Source organism: Cynocephalus volans, chromosome 3 (assembly GCF_027409185.1).
Source record: "Cynocephalus volans isolate mCynVol1 chromosome 3, mCynVol1.pri, whole genome shotgun sequence".
NCBI classification, from domain to species: Eukaryota; Metazoa; Chordata; class Mammalia; order Dermoptera; family Cynocephalidae; genus Cynocephalus; species Cynocephalus volans.
In genome coordinates this window covers 158,160,389-158,177,149 of record NC_084462.1, presented here as the reverse complement: position 1 = coordinate 158,177,149, position 16,761 = coordinate 158,160,389, and the positions used below count along the sequence as shown (strand labels likewise).

The 16,761-nt window shown below is 38.7% G+C and overlaps 1 protein-coding gene across 1 annotated transcript in view; it reads left to right on the top strand.

Moving 5' to 3' along the window:
• The window catches only part of SPTLC2 (serine palmitoyltransferase long chain base subunit 2), a 105,450-nt gene that overhangs the window by 49,380 nt on the left and 39,309 nt on the right, over nt 1-16,761 (top strand). Inside the window, exons 7-9 of the mRNA XM_063090827.1 lie at nt 1,359-1,464; nt 2,321-2,540; nt 4,893-5,019. Coding sequence (XP_062946897.1) covers nt 1,359-1,464; nt 2,321-2,540; nt 4,893-5,019 — 453 coding nt within the window. The remainder of the gene's footprint in view (nt 1-1,358; nt 1,465-2,320; nt 2,541-4,892; nt 5,020-16,761) is intronic.

Genomic DNA, 16,761 nt, shown 5'->3' with positions numbered 1-16,761 from the left:
AAATTTTCTTCTGAGAGTTTTGTGGTATATTTTTTATTTAAATTTACATGAAATTTGGGGTCATAATATGGGAGAAAGATTGAATTTTTTTCCTAAGTTGATAATATAGTCAACCTTTTCTGTGTATAAGCATAGGAAACTAAAACAGAATGTTTTTACTTGTCTCCTGCTGGTTGCCACACATTGCTCCCTGCAGCAGAACTGGAGGCTTCAGATCAGGACATACTTCTATGGGGAGCATCCCTGGTCTCTTGGTTAGGTAGTATGCAGATTGTTTGTTACAAATAACTGACTGTATGATTGTATAAGCACAATCATAACCTTTAGCTATCTTATCTGTGTTTGTGTTATGTGTTTTATTACCTAATTTCTCTATTCTATCGAAGTCCTTTTATGAAAAGAGCGAAATCTTTTAATTTTGTAACCCCATCCTCCAGTGATGAGCAATAAAGAATACAAAATCAGATTTTTATGATGAGATGTCTCCTACCTCTATTAAATACACCCCAGATTTAATGTTGCTTAGATTTGGGGGAATTTTTTAAGGGCTTCATTTCAGAGCAAGTATTTTAAGAAAGCATTCCATGGTGGTGGCAACATTGGTCTTCAGAGCTTTTGTCTTTAGCAGGGAAATTATGATCCTCGTTAATGGTAGTAACAGCCAAGTTGTTTCCTAGACCTGTTAATAACCACCTTAAGGACCAACAGAGCCACAAGAACTTGGTTATATATAGACAGCTGGTGAAGTCAAACAGAACAATCTCAGTTGATTGCCAAACTTGCCTAAGGCACAGACTCATTCCTGCTCCAGACCAGTGTATTTTTAACCCAGTATCAAGGTAAAGCTGTATAACAAACATTCATTGAGTATATTCTAGGTGAAAGGAAGTGAAGCATGCCCTTTGAAGTTTTTTCTTCCTGTGTTTGTTATTTAGAAGGTATATGTATCTGTGATGGTTGTTCACACTCTCTTGCTTGGTCTTTATGCATTTGTTTCTGAATGGCTCACTAGGATTAGAGTTACAGTTTGATTGTATAAACACAAAAAAGCTAAGCTAACTGAATGGCAAGGTCTTTATCATGAAGCACTGGTCACTGCATAAGCTTGCTAATGAACTGAATTAATTGCCACAGTTGAGTTTTGATGGTTTTGGACATTCGTTACATTTTAGATTTCATTTTAAGGTGGTAATAATTCCCCCATTTTGCCTTGTCTTTTTCTGCCTAATTCAAATTATGTGAACGTCCTTTGCTGTCTTAGATACCACTTCCTGAATAAGAAATCTGCATTTGCATTTCTGAATAAAGTTAGGAATAGGAAGATTCTTTGTGACTCAGTTCTTTTTTGTGTGCTGTAGATATGCAAAGCCTAGAGAAGCTATTGAAAGATGCCATTGTTTATGGTCAGCCTCGGACACGAAGGCCCTGGAAGAAAATTCTAATCCTTGTGGAAGGAATATATAGGTAATCCTGCTTTATTATTCTCTTCCTTGTTACTTGAGCCCATGAAGTCATAGAATTTTTAAGCTGAGGGGAACCTAGTCTGGCCCCTCTGGAAACTAAGGACACAGTGTTTAATGACTTGTTAAAAGAAGCTAGCTACTGCAAGTGAATCATTGTATAGTGTATGCATGTATTGAAACAACATACTGTACCCCACAGATATGTACAAGTAAATGTTAAAATATTTTGAATTTAAAAAACCCCCAAAAAACAAAACCTAGAAGCACAGTCAGCAGAACAGAAGACTTTTTGTCAGGCTCTTTATTCTTTTCATTATACTACGTGGTCTCCAACCTCCCATGCTATGTGGATCTTTTATTTTTCTACTGTTTATAGAGGGAGCTTATATATAGAGGCACAAATTGGGATATGTATTCTGTCAGAACAAATTATGCACCATTTAAGAAATATTTTATTTTGGTTAACTTTTGCAGCCCTTGTACTTATTTCTTTACTGCCTGATTTTTTTTTGTTGTTGTTCTTTTGTGTAATTTTAATTGCATATGCAATGTGATGGGAAGTCTAATGTTGTCTGTAATTATAAGCTTTAGAAGAATCTGATGTGACCTTAATTCTTTCTGTCGTGAATTAAGATTGCTTGTGTTCTGGTGCTCATTTTAAAAGACCCAATCTCCTTCCCTCTAGACTTCTGCCTAGCCCTGGTATCTTCTAACTTTGTCAGTTTAAAACCACAGATGGGGTTGTTGGGCCATTTAAAAAGCAATAAACTTGAAACATTAAAAATAAAGTGGCCAGCTCCTAATTTTGAGAGTTAAAAACTCCCAGCATATGTATTGTTTTAATCCTGTTTTTCCAGCATGGAAGGGTCTATTGTTCGTCTTCCTGAAGTGATTGCCCTCAAGAAGAAATACAAGGCATACTTGTATCTGGATGAGGCTCACAGCATTGGGGCTCTAGGCCCTACAGGACGAGGTGTGGTGGAATACTTTGGCCTGGATCCTGAGGATGTGGACATTATGATGGGAACATTCACAAAGAGCTTTGGTGCTTCTGGAGGATACATTGGAGGCAAGAAGGTAAATGGGCCGTGAGAGGGAGCAATTAGAGATGAGGGTACTGGCTACTAGATTGGGCAACTCAGGTTTAGCAGATGGGGTCCTGAAGTGGAGTTCCTGAATTTGTTTGTGGCTTAGGCTCACAGTGCCAGTGGGCTTCACTCTTCTGCTGCCTGGTGAGTGACTCTGATGTCTCCTCACTGAACCAAAGGCTGGTTGTGTTCATTGTTTGCTGTTTTCTTACTTGAGCTTCTTGCTAAACTACATGCTGGTCTGAGATGTAGAACCCTCTTGTATGAAAGAACACACAGTGGTGTTTCCTGTTTACCATGGTCTTCTGTTAGGTTTGATTTATGCTCACAATTTCAAAAGTAGTGGTGTTATCATGGATCCAATAGGAATAGAAGACCAGGTGCCCCGCCATTGGACTCAGACACATCATAGGGGGAGCATAGAGACAGGAAGACAAAAGATTTTGTTAGCCCTGGAATACTACAAAGCATTGTGTTTTTCGATTTTAAAATCATGTAGTGATCTCTGAGGCAACTAAGAATCAGTGTGGCATGGTAGAAACAGTGAACCATGGAAACAGAGGCCTGAGTTTGAATATTTCTCTCTTTGCTTTGTGAGACCTTGAAGACTTTAACCTTTCAATTTCCTTCTCAGTGAAACAGAGATAAATATGTCTAGCTTGGAAGACTATAGTAGGGTTTTAAAAATAATGTATGTCCATGCTACAACATGGATGCACCTTGAAAATATTATGTTAAGTGAAAGAAGTTAGTCACAAAAAGTCACAGATTATAAGGGTTTTTAAAGATATATGTTATCTCCAGATTAGGCATAGGAACAGAAACAGATTGTAAGTTGCCAGGGCTGAGGGGATGGGGGAAATGAAAGTGACTGCTAATGGGTATGAGGTTTTCTTTTAGAGTGATGAAGATGTTCTAAAATCAGATAGGGATGAGCGCTGCACATCTCTGAATATTCTAAAAGCCACTGAGTCTTTTTTCTTTTTTTTTGGTGGCCGGTCAGTACAGGGATCTAAACCCGTGACTGTAGGATTGTAAGGCAGTGCTCTAATCAACTGAGCTAACTGGTCAGCCTCTAAAAGCCACTGAAATGTACACTTTTAAAAGGCGAATACTATGGTATTTGGTTTATATCTCAATAAGCTGCTATTTTAAAAAACTCATTGCAACATTAGGAAAAAAATAATGTATGTCAAGTATTTGTATGTGGCACATAGTAGGTGCTCATAAATGTTCTTAATTTCTCTTTAAAACTCAACATTGGGAGTGTTAAAAATCAACTGCTATTCAGTGGGTTTTAATCAAGTTGTGATAGATTTTTTATCTCAAATTTTACCCTTATGTTTATAGGACCATGCACATAGAAGAGTTCATTGATTTTTGGTAAGATTTTGTTGCTGTGAACCAAAGGATAGAAAAATAATCTCTAGGAGGTCATTTAAGTACAAGATATTTGCGGTTTTTTGGTATAATTTTTATTGTTTTTGAAGTGATAGACTGTTTCATAGCCATATTTTGTGTCTCCTTATTTGATTTTGGTGCATAAGCTTATGTGCACATTTTATTTAAAAGATTTAGTGAAGTTCGAGACATCAGAGAATAGGGACATACGATTAATTGCTTTTGAAATCCTTGTAACTGACAAACTGGTTTTTACTTTATTCAGTGAGATGGTGTTAGTGCTCTAATAAAAGACCTGGTGAATTTCTGTTTAATTTCTGCCACATTTATATTATTCATAAATCTCTGTGTATCTAGAGGATATTATAATACACTTAAAATTGATTGTGGCTGGCTGGTTAGCTCATTTGGGAGAGTGTGGTGCTGACAACACAAAGGTCTAGAGTTCGGATCCCTGTACCAGCCAGCCGCCAAAAAATATATATATATTATGTTGGAGAACTGTATTATTTAGGGGTGTAAGGATGGGCTCTGCAGGCATAGGGTGAAATGAAGATGACATTTTTTGTAACACTTAGAAGTAAATTATTGTATCTAAAAAGCAGCCCATGCACTTCTTGTTTCATTCAGCCTTGTAGGTTTATTTGTAACATTAAATGGTACTTTCTCCAAATTTAGAGGGATTCTTTAAAACTAGTTTTTCTTCTGTATCGTGACATTTTTAAAAAACAAAACAAAGCCTAAGGACTTTGCCATGTTTCTGACCCAGTTGTTGGGAACAGTATGCTCTGACCATGTTGGTTGACCTTGTGTCTCAGATTAGTGTCCCTATTTCAGTGCCATTGAAGGGAGGAGTCCACTAGCACCTGGAAGGAAAGCACTGACATTGCCAGTGAGTTCAAGAATTGCCTCTAATTACCTGCCTCTGTGAACTCCCCAGGAACTGATAGACTATCTGCGAACGCATTCTCATAGTGCAGTGTATGCCACGTCACTGTCACCACCTGTGGTGGAGCAGATCATCACCTCTATGAAGTGCATCATGGGGCTGGATGGCACCAGCCTTGGTAAGTCTTTTAATGAAACATTTCCTAGGCTCAATAAATACTCGGCAGCCAAACATGCTCTTTTTGAGTTTTTTCCCTAAAATAAGGAGTCAGGTTTACTAATAGAGTTGGCAGGTGTATGAGGCCTTGGTTTCCGTGGACACTTTTCAGTGTCAGGTACCCATGCTCTGAGAACTATACTGGTATCACTTGCTGTGGATTCTTCTTGTCTACAGATCATGAGGCTTTATTCTTACTATCCTTCATACCTTCTTAACTCATAGGTAGTATGCCTTCAGAGTCTGTCTGTTTTGTTTTTTTTTCCTGGCAGCTGGTCAGTACAGGGATCTGAACCCTTCACCTTGTTGTTATAACACCACGCTCTGACCAACTGAGCTAACAGGCCAGCCATCTTTCTTTCTTTCTTTTTTTTTTTAAATTTTATTTTGTCGATATACAATGTGGTTGATTATTGTGGCCCATTACCGAAACCTCCCTCCCTCCTCCCTCTCCCCCCTCCCACCCAACAGTGTCCTTTCTGTATGCTTGTCGTGTCAACTTCAAGGAATTGTAATTGTTGTGTCTTCTCCCCCACAGTTTTTTGTGTGTGTGTGTGTGTGTGTGTGTGTGTGTGTGTGTGTGTGTGTGTGTGTGAATTTATTTATTTATTTTTATCTCCCACCAATAAGTGAGAACATGTGGTATTTCTCTTTCAGTGCCTGACTCGTTTCACTTAATGTAATTCTCTCAAGGTCCATCCATGTTGTTGCAAAATGGCAGTATTTCATTCTTTTTTATAGCTGAGTAGTATTCCATTGTGTAGATATACCACATTTTCCGTATCCACTCATCCGATGATGGACATTTGGGCTGGTTCCAACTCTTGGCTATTGTAAAGAGTGCTGCGATGAACATTGGGGAACAGGTATACCTTCGACTTGATGATTTCCATTCCTCTGGGTATATTCCCAGCAGTGGGATAGCTGGGTCATATGGCAGATCTATCTGCAATTGTTTGAGGAACCGCCATACCATTTTCCATAGAGGCTGCACCATTTTGCAGTCCCACCAACAATGTATGAGAGTTCCTTTTTCTCCGCAACCTCGCCAGCATTTATCGTTCAGAGTCTTTTGGATTTTAGCCATCCTAACTGGGGTGAGATGGTATCTCAGTGTAGTTTTGATTTGCATTTCCCGGATGCTGAGTGATGTTGAGCATTTTTTCATATGTCTGTTGGCCATTTGTATATCTTCCTTAGAGAAATGCCTACTTAGCTCTTTTGCCCATTTTTTAATTGGGTTACTTGTTTTTTTCTTGTAAAGTTGTTTGAGTTCCTTGTATATTCTGGATATTAATCCTTTGTCAGATGTATATTTTGCAAATATTTTCTCCTACTCTGTTGGTTGTCTTTTAACTTTGTTAATTGTTTCTTTTGCTGTGCAGAAGCTCTTTAGTTTGATATAATCCCATTTGTTTATTCTTCCTTTGGTTGCCCGTGCTTTTGGGGTCGTATTCATGAAGTCTGTGTCCAGTCCTACTTCCTGAAGTGTTTCTCTTATGTTTTCTTTAAGAAGTTTTATTGTTTCAAGGTGTATATTTAAGTCTTTAATCCATTTTGAGTTGACTTTAGTGTATGGTGAAAGGTATGGGTCTAGTTTCATTCTCCTGCATATTGATATCCAGTTCTCCCAGCACCATTTGCTAAAGAGGCAGTTTCTTCCCCAGTGTATAGGCTTGGTGCCTTTGTCAAAGATCAGACAGCCATCTTTCTTGAATTGAGTAATTTTATGTGAAGATGTAATTCTCTGTATAGTGATGTTTCATTAACAGTATATTTAAGAGCTGCTTTTTCCATGAATTAATGTCCTTGATTTAATGCCTATTTAAAGAGTTTCTAATTTTACTTACAGTAGATAGTAAAGGTCATCCTGAATCTGTTTATTTTGTCTTTGTTAGGATTTGTAGTCTAAACTAGATGTCTTGACTTAAACATACTAAAATGAGCAATAAAGTGTGATGTTCACTTTCCGATATTTGATTTTTATTCTGCATCACCAGAGGGCAGTGTTGACTACAGAACAGTTATAATAAAAAGGGGATAGTTGGGTTTTTGTTGTTTTTACTTTAAAAAGTATTTCCATCGCCAGTATGAGACATATGTTAGTTTTACTTGTTGCTTTTTTAATGCTTCTTAAATTAGTTTGGCTCTTGTAAAAGATTTCACTTTATCAACTTTGAGGTCTCCACTCTACAGTTATTATACAAAAATTGATTTGGTTTTCACTGAAAAACAATAAAGGGGTAAGTCTGATTTTGGTTTAAGACTTGATTTAAGACTGTTTTCTTAAATCAGAATTTTACCTTTATATTTTTTCTGATTTATGATAGATCCTTGTTATCTCTAGTGAGAGATTTTTGAAAATTTTCAGTTTTATGCATTAATTCTTTGAGGAAGAAAATATTTCATTAATGTTGTAAGCACAGCATGGAGCCTTGTGAATAGCTCCCTGTTAACAATAGCTACAACTTTGTCTTCTCTCTTTCTGATATGGTACTATTGAAAACAATGTGCCTTGATCTGAGATATATAGAGAGAGACGGAGAGAGAGGGGGCTATCATATATCTAGTTACTTCACAGAGGTACATTCACCTTATTGACTTAGTGCAGATTTAGGTGACTGAGAAATGTCTACCAGCTATCAAAGTTAAGGTTGGACAATTTCTTTGCCCTGTCCTGAAGCATGGATCTCTGTGACATGTTACCTCTGTATTAAATGATGTACTAAATGATCTGGATTCTGCCGGTGGTGAGAAAATGAAATAGGGTGATTTGATATAGGCTTTGGGTTAGCACAAGTTTTTTCAGTTTTTGCCTGTCCAGTTTTTGCCTCTCTGGCCCCCCTAAAGCTTAGTGGCTTGACACAACAGCCATCTTATTATGTTCACAGATTCTGTGGGTCAGGAATTCGGTCAGGGCACAGCAGGGATGGCTTGTCTTTGCTCTAGTGTCTGAGGCTAGCTTGAAAGACTCAGATCTTTGGGGGCTGGGATCCTCTGGAGGCTTCTTCACTCACATGTCACCTGGGCTGGAGTGACTTGGAGGCCAGGCTCAGCTGAGGTTGTTGACCCCAGAGCACCTTCATGTGTTCTCTGCCTGTGGTGTTGGGCTCCTTGTAACGTGGTGACTGGGTACCCAGAAAGGATGTGTCAGAGAGTAAGCATTCCAAGAGAACCTGGCTTGAATCCTATGACGTTTTGTGATCTGTTGTTAACAAGCAAGTCTTTAAGGCCATCCCAGATTGAAAGTGATGGATAATTAGACTCCACCTCCCCAATGGGAGGTGTGTCAAAAAATTTGTGGCCATTTTAAGAACTGTCTGCAACAGCTATCCCTACTGTCCCTACTTCAGAAAGTTCTTGGGAAAATAGAATTGGAAAATAATATGAATCTTTTCATGAACTTTTTGGAGTACCCTCATTTTACTTTTATGATTAAAACATTTTTGTTGTTAGGTTCCAGAGTACATTAAGCACATACATGGAAATAAATTCTGCTTAAAATGAGATTGAAAGTAAGGCTTAAGCTCATACACAAATAATATATTGATTATTAATGTTTTCATCATTTTTGTGGGAAGACATGTTGCTCTTTGCTAAGAGTGTAGAGCTTTCAGAAAAGCTGCAGCATGTGGGGAAGATGAGATCCATTTCTGACCCTGCTTTGTAAGCACTCCTTTCCCCTTCCTCCCAACCTTTTCTACATTTCCCCTCCAATTCTTGTCTTTTTCCCAAGGAAGAGAAGGACATATGACTAGATTGATGAATGTATACTGAAAAGCATCTTACCTAGTAACCAAAGTAAGATACTAATGAATGGGAATTGTGCTGCCAGTGTGCCTGCAACTTGAGTTGGGAATACCAAGTTAGTGCAGGCTGGTGAGTAGGAAAAGTGAAACTTAGGAAATTCTGAATAATCATTAATCCATGTCCAGTAATGGAAATTTAGCTGTAAGATCTATTTATGAATCAAGGCAAAATATCTGCTCAAACCAACTGTAATTTTTCTTTTCTATTTTCCAGATCTGTGCTTTGATATATTTTACTTCTAGGCAAAGATATAGTTAATAATAACATGCATAGCACCCAGCTTAGTATCTGATATCTAGTATCCTTTCAGTAAATTTGTTGAATGAATGAATGCACACATGATCCAGAAATATTAGAAAATGGGTTCTTAAAGTATTTTATTATAATGTTGCTTGTATAGTTGGATGTTAAGCTGGAATGGCGAGATCATAGATGCATTTTAATAGATATATTTTTAAGTGACAGAAATCACTTTTTTTTATAGAAAACTGGGCTTTTTGTACTTAGTTTTGAAAGGAATTGGGCCCATTCAGACGGTTATTGGTGTAGCAGAAAAAAAGAATACCCTGGGCAGGTTGAAGTTTAATTAAAATTAGGTTTGGCTCATTTGAATTAATTCCAGTAATAGACTTGTTAATGAGGTGTGAAATGATCACCTTGAGAATCCCAGGGAATTGCCAAAAACGAATTTAAGAGATTTGAGACACTTTTTAAAAAAAAAAGCATTCCAGCATTCTAACTGAGGGGTTAGAATTGTTGAAAAACAGAATTGGTGGGAGGGGGTCATAAAGAGAGAATTTCCTGCTTCTCCTCAAGGAGCTGACAGCTTTTAACCCTCCCTCCAAGCACCATGCTTTCTAGCCCAGGAATGATTGGGTTTCACTTTTTTATTAATTATCTGCTTTAAAGTAATTTGTTTATTTCACTATTAGAAATTCACTTAAAAATTAAGTTTTGTGGTGAACATAGTTTTCTTCTTTCCAACAGTACAGTTTAATGTATCTGACGCTGAGAGTCAAACGAGATTCCTCCTGTCTTGTAACTTACTGCCTAGAACATTTGTTTTAAAAAAAAAATTTGTTTCAGCATTTGTCAAACATTTATCAAGCAACTACTCTGTAAACTGTGTTGGATATGCTATGTGAGGGATGCAGAGTTTAACAACACATGATTTTTGCTTTGGAAAATCATAGTCTAGTGGTAGGAGTAAGATTCCTGGGCAGAACTAGTCTCAGAGCCACAGATAAATTCTTCCTTTGTTCAGCTTCCCTTTTTCTCAATTTTCTCCTTCCTTCTCCTGGACATCTCCTCCTTCACCCATCTCCCAAAAACCTTAAATTTCCTTAAAGCCAGTTAATTATTTGAAGCAAACTCAGATCTTACATTCCTTATCAATCTTTATGTAAGTGAAATTTTTTTTTTTATGGGATACTGTCACTCTAGTAAATTACTAGCAATCAAAGAAAAAGGAAACATTTTCCTTTTGTAGTTTTGAAGTAGCTCCTTATTGTCTAGCACAAAAAGCTTTTTAACCAGTGGCTTAAACCTTCAGAAATCAGCAAGCAATATGACCACTTTACAGATGGAGAAATTTGAGCTCTCAATATCTTGTCTCCAACTAGAATGTAGCTTTCCTAACTCCACCCTCTTCTACTTCATTTTTGCATTTGTGATTAATCTATTTCTAATTTTCTGATTTCTGGTCTGCTAATTTTCCAAAGAACAGCTAAGTTTAATTGTGAGTTATCAAGCCCAACAAATAAAAGCCCTTTGGGGCATTGCCAACCTGTTTTCTCTCCGTGGATCAGTAACCCCTTTCACCTCCCTCCTTCAGAAATCTGTTCTGAATACTCATGAGCTTTTGCAGCATGCTGTGTTTCTTCTTCCACTCCATCTCTTTCTTCCAAATCCAAATGCTAATAAAATTTTCTCCTGATAAGAGCAATCTCTCCTTTTGTGTCTTTTATCAGAGTTAGTTTGAAGCTGGCTATTAAGATGCCCACATGCATTAGGCTGAACACTAACCTTTGAACAAATGTTCATTAAGTAGAAAATTATTCTTAGTACAAAACGTAAATAAGGAGTTTGAGTATGTTCCCCTGGGATAAGGAAGGATCCCTGAATTAGATGTTCCTTGTTTTGGAGACGTAGTAAGATGACATAGGGATCAAGGGAAGACATCCCCTTCAATCCCCTGAAGATTCTTTGAAAAATCACCTCATAAACAGATTAATATGAAGCAAAAGCATGATAAATTTTATTATATCATAGTTTAATGTGACATTGGAGCCTGCAGAATGAAGACCCAGGGGGAAATGGTCTGTATTTATGCTTTGGTTCTATGAAGCAGGCACAGCCATGTAGAAATGTGATTGGACAAGAAAAGTATGCTCTAATGCTAATAGACTAAGTGGGCAAACCCAGCAAGGCCTGTCTGTCCAGATTCTTCTTGGCCCGTCTGTGTAGAATTCATTCCTCCAGGGTATGGGGCAGGACCCCTTCAGGAATGGAGGTCTTATGACCTATAATCAGACAAGGTAGGTCGTTGCTTTATGGACAGTTCCAAGTCTGAAAGGCAGTGGGGGAGGATTAGAGTGTATCCATGACCAGCCTTGGGGAAGAGGGATTCCAGTTTCTATGGATTGCCGCAGGGGAATATGAGGCGGGCAGGAGAAAGAGGAAAACTTGGCTTTTGAGGCTGCTTCTGAGGCCTTCACTTTAGGGTATCACTTTCTGGGCCCCAACAAAGATATGAGGAAACTAAACTCTTAACTAAATACTGTGAGTCAGGTTTTATTTTTCTTTTTTAAAGATTGAACTGGGTGAATTACCTTAGTTTTATTTCAGAATAAAATTTAAAGATTTTTCCCACAATTTGATTTGTTCAGTTCCTGTTGAGCTGAGATATATGACTTTACTTCAGCTTTTTCTTCTCATCATTTCTAATTTGTGAACTTTATAGCCCACTCTGTTGTATGTGGCTAACTTTCTAAATCTTAACATGATTGAAATTGCTTTTGTCTCCCAGAATTATTTCTGAGGGTCTTGTCTAAGAGACTTGCTCTTATCTGTTCTTCAACTTTATAGCAGTTTATTGCTACGCAAATACTTACTATATGATAGATGGACTCTGCTCTCAATTGAGAGCCAGATACCCTTCTGACAGCCTGCCAGCTTTGAGAGCTTTCTAAAGAGAAATTGATTTTTTAAAAAATTGTCACATGTAGTTTTTCTAATTATCTAGATACTTGACTTGAATCTCCTTGCCATCTACTTTGGCGGTGGAGTAAAGTGCTAAAGAAAAAATTATTTGTGACATTAGTTGAAGATGGTAAGGCAGACTTTTATGCAAGATGGTAAGGCAGACATGGTGATAGGTATAGGGACCACTGCAATGGGGCCTTCTAGTAGGGGAGAGAGATTGGGCTTAACTCTGACTCCAGTAAGGACAAGTGGTGATTTATAGCCAAAGAGCAGCACAAGGTCAGTGGGTGAAAAATTATTAAGAAGCAGCATCAGGAGTAAGGGGGATTCTTGCCTTCAAAATTCTTGCTGAAGGTAGGCTAGGGTGATAGGTGGTCAGATAGATTTTCTCTAAACTGTTTAAGCAGGATTCTTGCTCAGACTGGATTCTGTATGGACAGCAAGGGAAGCCCAAGTTTGGAACCTAGTCTGAAAGGACTCAGAGGAGCCTGACTCATGTTTGGTTAAAGGAGAGTGTCTTTGTCAGAGATTCAGAAGGACCTCATGACGGTGTATTCTTTTAAGCCCCTGTTCTCAAACTTTGTCCATGGATCACCTGCATCAGAAGTACTATTAGTACAGTGGTTCTTACACTTGCTCACACACAGGAAAGCTTAAAAAATAATGCATGTGTTAGACTCTCTGCAGACCCATTGAATATCTAGGGGTAACACCCCAAACCCGCATGGCGTATTTAAAAACATTCCAGATGCTTCTGCTGTACAGCCTGTGTTGAGCACCCTACTTTAATAATGCAAACTAATTTTTAAGAGGTTTAAGGGCTATCTTTTTTTTAGCTTGTTTACATCAGAGAGAACCAAAAGCAACTCTACTGATGGGTGGTAATTGGGGAATAGAAAAGAAATTAGAAGTCAAGATATGTTGTCTGTTTCTTTTAGAAGAAAAATGAGGGAATGTTTGGCTTGTGGGATAGGAGTTTGGAGGTAAAGCTAAGTTGCCCATTTTCATTGTTTTTGGAAATCTAAATGCCTGGGGCCCTGGCACATCCTTCTAAACAGCTGATGATACTTGCTGAATGAATCAATGACAGAGGTGTAGAAGTTAGAAACTAATTAGGGAAGAGAGAAATGATCAGGGTTCTTAAGACTGGTTGAAATTAATTAATTAATTTTTTAAAATGCTTTTATTTTTATAGTCTGTTAATTGAGAATCCCAAAATTTTTAGTATATAACCTACAAGTGGCCTGCTCACTATAAAGTTTTTAAAATGTTCAGTATTTACCAGTTTGTGAAACTCAACTCATTGCCTTGCCTTCTACCTCTAAAACTTAGTCTTAATCAAGATAAGCCTTTACCAGTGATTGACTTTATTTGCTAACCTTCTTCATCTGTAGGTGGATGCTTGACCAAAGTATACATATTTCCTCATTCTTTTAGTTCTGTCTAAAAGTATCTTGTGATATTTTCCAGCACTGTCAGAGGATGGTAGAATAGTCTTTGGACAAATTAAGACTTTCTGTCTTGACTGTGAGTTGGCACCTCCTTTTTTTTTTTTTTTTTTTTTGGTTTGTTTTTATTTTTTATTAAATCATAATTGATTATACATATTTTTGGGGTTCAGCGTTGACATATGTTGATCAAATCAATATTACTAGCATATATATTGTTACAATTTGTACTTATTCTTTATGCCCCTTGTCCAATCTCTCCCTATCCCCCTCCACCTGCACCTCCCCTCTCCCTCCTCTAATTACTCTGGATTTCTTCTCTCCTTCTGAAAGAGTAATGGTTACTCTGTTGATTTGTTGCCTAGATGATCTGTCCAGTGCTGAGAGGTTTGTTCAGGTTCCCCAATATTATTGTAGAGCAACTGCTTCTTCTGTCACTCTGGAATGGGCTTTGTGGAGAGAGACATCCTCTTCTTTTCTTTGGTCTCTGCTGGTGACTCTCATTGCATCAATGCACTCCAGTGGCTGGTGGACCATCTGCACACTGGTTGTGGTGTCTAGCCGCTTTTGTGGCAGCTGTAGTTATTGTGACTGTCGTGGGCCACCCACATGGAGGTGATATTTTTGGCATGCTCGTTACCCAGGTGGTGGTGGTGATGATGGTGTGCCTGGTTGTGGGAGGTGGTCTGATCCCCGGATTCATGCCTCAGGACCCCAGGCGGGCCCCATGGAACTGGCGGTGTGCCTGGTTGTCCCCCCTTTCTGGCTTGGTAGCCCAAGGAACTTCTGGTTCTTCCAGGTGTTATAGGTGTTCTTTGGTGAAATGAGACTTTTACTAGTTAATATCAACCTTTGTCTCTGGTTGTGGGTACTCTGTTTTTTCTTTAAGTTCTGTGTTGGATTATTTGCTGTTTCCACCACTTAAACTCTGCACTGGAACTAATTTGCTGTCCTTTGCTTACTTCTAAAATGGGGGAACTTCCTGTGGGGACCAGTATTTAAGCTCTGTGGTTGAGCTAAATTGCTGCTTTGCTGTTGATTCCCTGGAGAAGGCTTTTTGTGCAGCTCAGATTTTAATGGTTGACTTTATAAGACTTTCAGGTTTAGTGAAATCCAACGCACCTGGGTTGTGTAGAAACACTGGTCTGGGCCTGAGTCTTTTCATCAGACTGCACCCCATGCAATTCTGTATTCCTGGCCAGTCTCCTCTGAGTGGTCCTACACTGATTGGGGGTGTAGATCAGCTGTCCTTGCTGTGTCCCATTGTCTTGGTGGGCCCGTCTACCCCACCACCCATGCTGCAAACACTTCCCATGGGACGGGCTGTACACTGGTCCCTTGCAATGATTCACTGGCCTCTGAGTAGCTCCTTTTTTTCAGTTGTTATGGCTCCTCGCTCCTATGTGGATCCACAGGAACCCTATTAGTGGTCTTGCTGGCCTGGGGGTCACCAAGGCCCTCGTCTTGCCTGCTGCCTCCATGCAACTTCATCCGTAGGGCACAACTGTGGCTTTTGCTGGCTCCTGCTCTGTGCACTCAACAGCTCCATCCTGGAAGCGGCCGAGGCTCGAAACGGTTGGAGAGGTTTATTCTTTCTCTCATTGTGGCTTCTCTGGCCTTCGTGCACTCCGTAGGTCTCTCCTCTTCCCCTGAGCTCTAGGGGCCTCAGCTTGGCTGTCGTTGCTTTTTAGTAGTTGTAAATTAGCTGATTTATGGAAGAGAGTGACACTGGGGCCCATCTATTCTGCCGTCTTGACCGGAAGTCCTCGAGTTGGCACCCTTTAAAGCTCAGTTCCTTGATTTTTCAAAGGCACTTGCTTGGCCTCCTCCTTTTGTTTAGGACCCTCTGTTTGTTTAGGGCTGTGCTTTAGCAGCCATTCTTTTAAACTTTTGAGTCTGTTGAATCAACAACTTTAAGCCTTGGGCCCTGCTACTTGCTGCACATCCTGTTTCAGTCTTCGGGAAATCCTAGTTTCTGGCATTGAACCGAATTAAAGGATTAACCTGCTACTAGGGAGGGGGCAATAAACCATGCTTGCAAGAGGAATTTACTGTGCAGTTCTTGGTGTTAGCAAAAGCTGCTCTAGTTCTCAGTAGGGAAATAGAAAACCAAGGGGCTGCCTTAGAACAGTATCCCAAGGGTGTGGAGAGGCAGATCCCTGCTTTGATGTTCATTAGCTCCACAGTGGCCTAAGCTGAGCACTTTGGTATTTGTTACCAGTCTAGCAAAATAGGGGCTGTCTCGGAAATGGTAGACCTAGTTCCCACTCTTGCTTCAGTGTTACAAAATTACTGAACTCTTGCTTCCTGGAAGTCATTTTACAAGACTGTTCGCTTGGGCACAAAAATACCTCAGCTTGTAAAGAGCCTGTTGAAGGTGCATTTATTTTCCTTTTAGGGACTCTTAAGTGCCTAACAGAAAGATTTTCCAGTACCATTTAGCTGGGATTTAAGGGGAACATGTTATTAAAATTAGTCTGTCCCACCTTTTAGCTAATATTTCTTTTATTTTTGTTTTGAGTAAAAATTTTAGATAAGATTCTTTATCTTTCTCTGAGATAATGTGAAAAAAAGCCGGAACAGATAAATTGAAATATCAATATACTCTGATTTTAAAAAATAGCTTCACTGATTTTTTTTTTTTCCTATATGTGCTGTACTCTCCTTCCCACCCCACTTTCTTCTCCAGTCCCATTTGTTACTTTAAGATATTTTTAGATATGGTTCTCTTAATTTTAATGTGCATCTCTGCAGGTGTTCATGTGGAAGTTAAAGAACAAGGATGACCTTAAAGGGCACTTGATTTGTGTGTTCACTGGCATACTTTTGTCCGTCTTTCTTTTCAGTAGTCTGTGGATGCTATTCTTTATGATGCATTCTGTCTGGATACTGTGACAAATGTATAATTTACCGATCTAGAAAATGTTATGATAAGAATTTAAAGTGTTGTCAGCTGCCTTCTCCTCCTACTTTAGAGCTGTTCAAAGAAAGTGACCATTGATAATTAAGAAAGATGAATAGAGAGCTTGCTTCTTCTTTAAAAAAGAAAATTTGATGATTTAGTTAAGAATTCATCTCTGTTCTGCCCAGCCCACACACTATCATCAACATGTGAAAAAAAAAATGTGGAGTAGGAGTTCCTTAATGTTTTAACCTTGTTAATATTATCAATGTATTTCTGTTGGCATGGAAACCATCTTTAGTACCCAGTAATAAGATTTATAAGATAAGCAAAAATTATT